This window comes from Bidens hawaiensis, unplaced genomic scaffold (assembly GCF_021521415.1).
Source record: "Bidens hawaiensis isolate Kalapana, Puna unplaced genomic scaffold, B.hawaiensis_p1.1 tig00069700_1, whole genome shotgun sequence".
NCBI classification, from domain to species: Eukaryota; Viridiplantae; Streptophyta; class Magnoliopsida; order Asterales; family Asteraceae; genus Bidens; species Bidens hawaiensis.
The window spans coordinates 18147-25071 of record NW_027502272.1 but is presented as its reverse complement, the minus strand read 5'-3'; the positions used below and the strand labels follow the sequence as shown (position 1 = coordinate 25071).

General features: G+C 33.1%; 1 protein-coding gene across 2 annotated transcripts; it reads right to left on the bottom strand.

The window, feature by feature from the left end:
* Positions 1-394: 394 nt before the first annotated feature.
* Positions 395-5692, bottom strand: LOC143605475 (plant UBX domain-containing protein 7-like). 2 transcript variants are annotated; one of them, XM_077081574.1, is made up of 10 exons: positions 5450-5692; positions 3835-3944; positions 3622-3735; positions 2840-3035; positions 2424-2501; positions 2259-2327; positions 2007-2150; positions 1796-1898; positions 1470-1711; positions 405-794 (listed from the first exon to the last, which is right to left on the bottom strand). In XM_077081574.1, exons 1-10 carry the CDS (start codon positions 5555-5557, stop codon positions 636-638), a joined length of 1323 nt encoding a protein of 440 aa, XP_076937689.1. In that variant the 5' UTR covers positions 5558-5692; the 3' UTR covers positions 405-635. The 2 variants fall into 2 exon arrangements, with proteins under 2 accessions (XP_076937688.1, XP_076937689.1); XM_077081573.1 differs by having other exon boundaries at positions 395-794; positions 1470-1898.
* Between the last annotated feature and the right edge of the window lie 1233 nt (positions 5693-6925).

The window sequence follows — 6925 nt, the reverse complement described above, 5'->3', positions numbered from 1 at the left end:
CTATATTATTGGTGTCTAAAAAACCGGTTCCAACGGCTATATTACCGTTGGAACCGGTTCCAACGGCTAGTTTGACTTTTGTTTGACCCTTCAAAAAAAACCCGTCGGAACCGGTTTTTCCAGGTACGAACCGAACCGGTTCCAATTAAGAACCGGGTAGGAACCGGGTTGGAACTGATACTGACATACAAATAGGAGAACCGGGTACGATTTCCGGGTACAAAAATACCCAAACCGGGTATTGTACCAACCGGGTTGGAACTGGAACCTGTTCCGGTTCGGTTCCACCAGTTAGGTTCCGGAACCGGTTTTTTTGTGCACCTCTATCATTTTGTACCCGATGCACTAGGCTCCCACGTTTGTACACCGTTGCTTCAAGGCCCACAACGGTCTGGTTAATAAAAGAAAACCATAACCTAATCATAACTGTAAGTGAACAAATAAACATCAACCTTAACCGCAACAAAGGCAAGAGATCTAAAAAAGGTTCATAACTAAAAACATTTCCATCTCTGTCATAACTAGTCACACAACTAGTGTATGCACAAACTAAAAAAAAAGATCCAAAAGCATAAACACAACATTTGCAGGTACAAAACACAGATTTGTAGCGACACTCTAACCGCTCTCAAACTTCACAACCAAGTAACTGAAATCATGGAATTCGCCACACCAGATTCCTCAAATGTTAACTTGCTCTCATAATCCAAATCTTTCACAGCCCCCGGAATCGCATGAGTCAAACGGAACGGCTTCTCATCGCCACAGTTCACAGCACAGAAAGACCACAGCAACTGAAAAAAATACATTCAAATCAAAATTTAGCTAAAATAAAAAAACGGTCAAACATCATCTTAAGTGTACTTTATGCATGCTGCATGCAACCTATTATATTTCTTTGTTGATGTAAATATTGCTATTCATAATTACGCTAAACACGAAAATTATTGATAGACAAACAACTTAACAAAACAAAATTACCCATTTTAACATGTTACCGAACCTGCCCATTTATGCCACCTAGGCATGTTTATTCATCACTTTTGAAATAAAAAAAATACGAACAAATTTGGTTTATTTGTAGAGACCAAACATGTGTAATTCATACCTATACATAACATACATATGTGTTGGTAAACGTCTAAAAGTAAAAAAAAACATATGAACAAATTAGTTTAATAGTTTATTGTTATGTACATAACATACACATTTGTATGTAAAAAGTAAAAATTTTAAAAATAAGAACCACTAATAATAAAAAGATAAACGATTTAAGTTAAAATATAAAAATAATAGAAGTTAAACGGCTGATTCAGTTTTACACGGCCAACTTCCAAGTTTCAAACCGTTAAAACTGCCAAACTGTGAAAAGCGAACCGCTTGGTTCTCAAACCATCTGAGTTGCTTTGGTGTGTGAGTTTTTGTCGGCTTTAACGTTTTTGAACACGTCAACTAAAGTTCTATATTACCTGAATCGGATCAGCCCGGAAGAAATTCCTTTGAGCCCTACGTCCATCCGGGAAGCGGACCCCGACCCTACAAACCAAGCTCCCGCCACCTTTCGGCTCTTCAGGCAACGGTGGGTAACAGCGCTTTTCCTCCTTCAGGGCCTCATTAATATCACCCGAGTCTTTTAAATCCCCTTCAACGACACCTTCCATTGATAACGCGCACGCCAGTTTTATTTCTTCATCTTCTTCATTTGTTTCATCTGCATTCACAACATCCCATAAATCATATACCAAACTTAAAATTTTTTTTAATAAATTATAAAATAATAAATATACGTGCTGACCTATGATTTTGGGAGGCGAAGAGTGAGAGCTCTCTTTTGGACGTTTTTGCGACAAACTAAGATGATGATCCTTCGGGCTAGCGTCCAAAAATTGTAACAAATCCTATAATTGCAAAAATGTTAACCTAATAAGTATAACTACTGATAAACAAGTGAATAATAATAATAATAATAATAATAATAATAATAATAAAATGATGTCATTATATACCTCCAATAAACTTTCAGGTTGGATCATTCCACGCCATAACCGCATTCGTTGACCCGTGATCGGGTCAATTACGAGAGTAACGGGAATCGTATCCAATTTGTAGTATGTGACTATCTTGCTTCCCTCTTCAGCATCATCAAATACCTATACGTAACACGGTTTTAAAATCCATTTAATAATACTTTACGGATGAGACATTAATTAATCATAAAAAATTATAAGCTTTTAGACATGAGTTAGGAAGATACAAACCTGCCAGAAGATGAAATTAGAGCTGATAGTTTGAGATACGGCTTCATTGGCCCAAGTATCACGGTTAAGCTGAATAATAATAATTTTACAAAAAAAAAATTAGTAATGTCACTGCAATTATGTAACGTGTTACATGTCTTGCTAAACGGTAACTAATATATATACCATATGTGAGCTAAATTCACGGGTAGATTGCACATTCACTATGAGCCACCTGTCATGCTTGTTAGCAGCTTCTTTCGCCTAAAAATGTACCAAAAAATAAATAAAGATTTTTTTACAGTTAAGAAATATAATCGCCTGCAAAAAATAGATTTACACCTTAAACATAAATGTTGCTGTTATATTTAAATTCAAGTTCACTATTCTCTATATAAACCAAATATTTGATGTTATGTGACAAAGGGAATATAAAAAATAGTGTTTGGAATTTGGATGTGCTTCTGCTACTTGAAGTTGTAAAAATGAAAAATATGAACTTTTTTTTTCTTGAAAAGGCCATTAAGTTTGTGACATGAATAGTTAAATACTAGAAGCATAAATTACAAGAACTACGAAGATTTTAATTAATCATTTATTACCTTCTCAAAAGGTCCTTGGAACATCAGAGCGAAAGGAGGACGGTACAAGGAAGCAAGATTCTCTCGAGGAGCTTTCGGTGCTGATGTGGAACCTTTGGCCGCTCCCCAAACTCCGGGTTGTTTTAACTCCTCTTCAAAGTTGCGAAAAGGAACCACTGGACGAGGTTCATGTGAAGAAACTCCAAATCTTGATCCTCTGTAGAAGTAACAAAAAGAAAAAAAAAGAAAAAGAAACAAAATGAAATAATATAATAAACAAACTCTACAAAAAAAGAATATTAGCTCGTGCATGTATTAAGCTCCATGTGTGGTTTCATAATTTATTTAATTAATTGGCACTTGGTACAAAATCATAAAACTTTTTTTAATTTTAAGAAGGTTTTGATACCAAAATCTTGTTAAAGTTGAGAAGCCGATAACATATTCTTAATATAGAACGTGTTTATAAAAAGAAGATTACCAAACCAAATCTTGCTTCTTCGGATGGTCAAATCCGTCACAAAAATAAAGCTGAAATACTATTTTCTACGTTCGTTTTTCTTTCAATGTTATTTTTCAAAAAAATTGGTTTACAATGAGAACAAGTTACCAGAAAACTCATTGTACCACCACCCCTTCATTCATCACCGTATGATTTCATTTATAATAATATTTAACAAGTCTCACAAGTAATTCAAGTTGACCTAGATATAACACGTGCAGCGTCATGCAACCGCATAACCACGAAACATCATTAAAACAATAAAACAAAACCGAAAGTCAAAACAAGCAAAGTAGGGTACCTGTGATGGATTGATGTGTCATAGAGAATATCTCTTTTAACCGGTAGAGGCGCACGGACTTCACTTCCATCATTCTCTATAACATTCTTCATTTCCGGTTCACTTTCCGCCACTCTGGTGTAAGTAAACAACCAAGTCAAAAGAAAAAACAAAAAAAAAAAAACTGCCAAATATGTAATATTATCATTTATCAGAAACTTTATACTCGCTTACCCTAACTTTTGATCGGACACTAACGCCTCATTTTCTTGTGGTGGGAGACCACCGGACTCCATCTGCACATAAAAGAGTTGTATCGCTTCTTCGAGCTGCCAGCCTGTCGCCTGAATATAAGAATCGATATCAGAAATAACGAAAAGTGTAAAACTTTATAGATGATAGCATTATACACATACACATAATGACATAAAATCACCATGGTAGATATGTTATACAAACAAGCTTAAATAGCAGCTAAGCTTACCTTCTATATTGAGTTGAAATTTCAAAACAAGAAATTTATGATTTACTTAAATAAATATTAAAATAACAAATCATCCACAATCATCATTGTTACAATCAAAAGTTAGACGTGTATGGCATCAAGATCCAACAAGCTTAAATAGTTAAAACTTCAACAAAAAAGAAGGAATTTTTTGAATCTTTCTAGAGGCAAACCTTGGCTTATTCAAGCCCAAACATACATAAGAAAATGTAAAAAATTTACACCAACCAACTACTACTTTTAGTACTTACAAAGCATCTTCTATTTGACACTTAAAAACCCAAAATGTATCTATCTTTCCCAGCAAAGATCAAAGCAAATATTCTCAATTCAAGTTACAAAAAATCTTTACTTTCACCCAACAATCACATGAGAACCGAACATCAAACCTATCGCACGAGAACCAACATGGAAAATTGATATGCTGGTTTTTACATGATAAAATCTTGATTTTTTACATGATAAAAATCTTTACTTCCACACACAAATCACACGAGAACCAAACATCAAACCGATCACAAGAACCGACATGGAAAATTGAGATGCAAAATCTTGATTTTACATGATAAAAATCTTTACTTCCACACAACAATCACACGATAACTAACATGGAAAATTGATATGCAAAATCTTGATTTTTTACATGATAAAAATTTTTACTTCCACACAAAAATCACACGAGAACCAACATGGAAAAATGATATGCAAAATCTTGAATTTTTACATGATAAAAATCTTTACTTCCACACAACAATCATACGAGAACCAACATGGAAAATTGATATGCAAATTCTTGATTTTTTACATTTTAAAAATCTTTACTTCCACATAACAATCACACGAGAACCAAACATCAAACCGATCACATGAGAACCGAAATGGAAAATTAATATGCAAAATCTTGAATTTTTACATGATAAAAATCTTTACTTCCACATAACAATCACACGAGAACCAAACATCAAACCGATCACATGAGAACCAACATGGAAACCTAATATGCAAAATCTTGATTTTTTACATGATAAAAATCTTTACTTTCACACAACCATCACACAAGAACCGAACATCAAACCGATCACACAAGAACCAACATCAAAAAATCAAATGCAAAGTCTTGATTTTTACATCATAATAATAACAATTCAACACTTCCAAATCAAAGCAAAAAATTCCCAAAATTGAAAAAAAAATCAAAAATAATCAACAATCACAATAATCCCTAATAAAATTTCAAATTCAACACCTACCAAATGCAGTTCATCCAATCACACAAAAAACTCAAATCAAACACAAACCCACCAACAAAACCACCAAATTAACCAATAAAAATCAAATCTTGACCTGCAAGAACTGGTGGGCAGTATCAGGGGTATTTCCGGAAGTAATTTCAAGAAAAGTGGACACCATTGTTTGCTTTTCTGATAAAGACAAAAACCCATCAGCATCCATCTTCAATTGATCGATTAATGGGTCAAGATCAGTAGTATGATTGAAACCCAGATTGCCCTAATCAAGATTTAGGGATTTGGGAATTGGGGATTTAGACCGACTTAAACAAATACTGATGCTGCTGCAACATAATAATAATAACATTGTTGTTTGTTGTTGTAATATTATGATGATGATGATGTAATTGTAATCTTGTTTCAACCTTTTTCCCCGCCGTAATAATATCCTTATTTTGGTATTGGATTTTGTTCTATATAATTTCAAATTAGTTTTTATTTTTAACTATAGGTTACTAAACAGTGTTGTAAAAGTCATTGGACGTTAGTCGGACGTTGGGATAAAACAAACGACTAATCGGGAATTCTAGGGATTAGTCTTGGTTAATCGCATTGGAATTTACTAGAAGAGTGCCCGTGTGATGCAGCGGGAAACACATACTTTTGTAATCATGTAACAAATATGCGGGTGTTCATTATTTCGTTTGAAAGTGTGAGATCGCGAATAAGTTTGGTTTCATGGTTGAAACCGGAGCTGATCATACATATTGAAATGTTAATTATTTACTCGTTTAGTATTAGATAGGTTTTATAATATATATTAGATATAGTTAACGAAAGTTTTATTTAATACGAGTAAACTCGTTTTTACAACATTAATTTAGCCAAATTTCCAGTATGATTTTTTTGTAATCTTTGTTCTTGTTATAATTTCATCTTCTATTTGTTCTAATAAGTTTTATCAGTTATGTGACCAAAGTTGTTTTTGTTCATATTACGATTCACTTAAGTAACGTATTAGTTGGTGTTTAATTTGAAGTGAATGTATAGGCAAATTGGTAATTCTTATTTTAAACTCAATTTATTATTGAAGTATAAACTATATCGGAACCTTATCGTTGGTAATGGTTCGGCTTAGTTGGGCATCAATTTCAAACAGTTCAGTTTCGGTTTTCGATGGCAAAAAAACGTGTAAAGTTGACTCATGGTTTAATTTAAAACCATCAAAACCGAAGCGCAAATAATGTTGCATAAATTATTTTTTTTTACTTTGAAAATTATGGCAATATCATACTCAAATTAAAGATAATAAAATGCTCGTTTTTATGATGCCATTTATTTTAAAAAATATTAGCGTGGGAAAAAGTTATGACCGTTTAAAAATCGTGGGGGCAGTTGGGTTAAAAGTGAAAATAAAATAATGTATAAGCAAAAGATTATGTACCAATATTGTAACTTCAAATGATGAAAATTGTAAATATTTGAAAAGAATTCAAATGCACGTGAGATTTAATGATATATTGACATTTTTGCCCCTATTGAATGTTGTGCATATTGCATCAAATGTTGTAAGTTACTTATATTACAAATT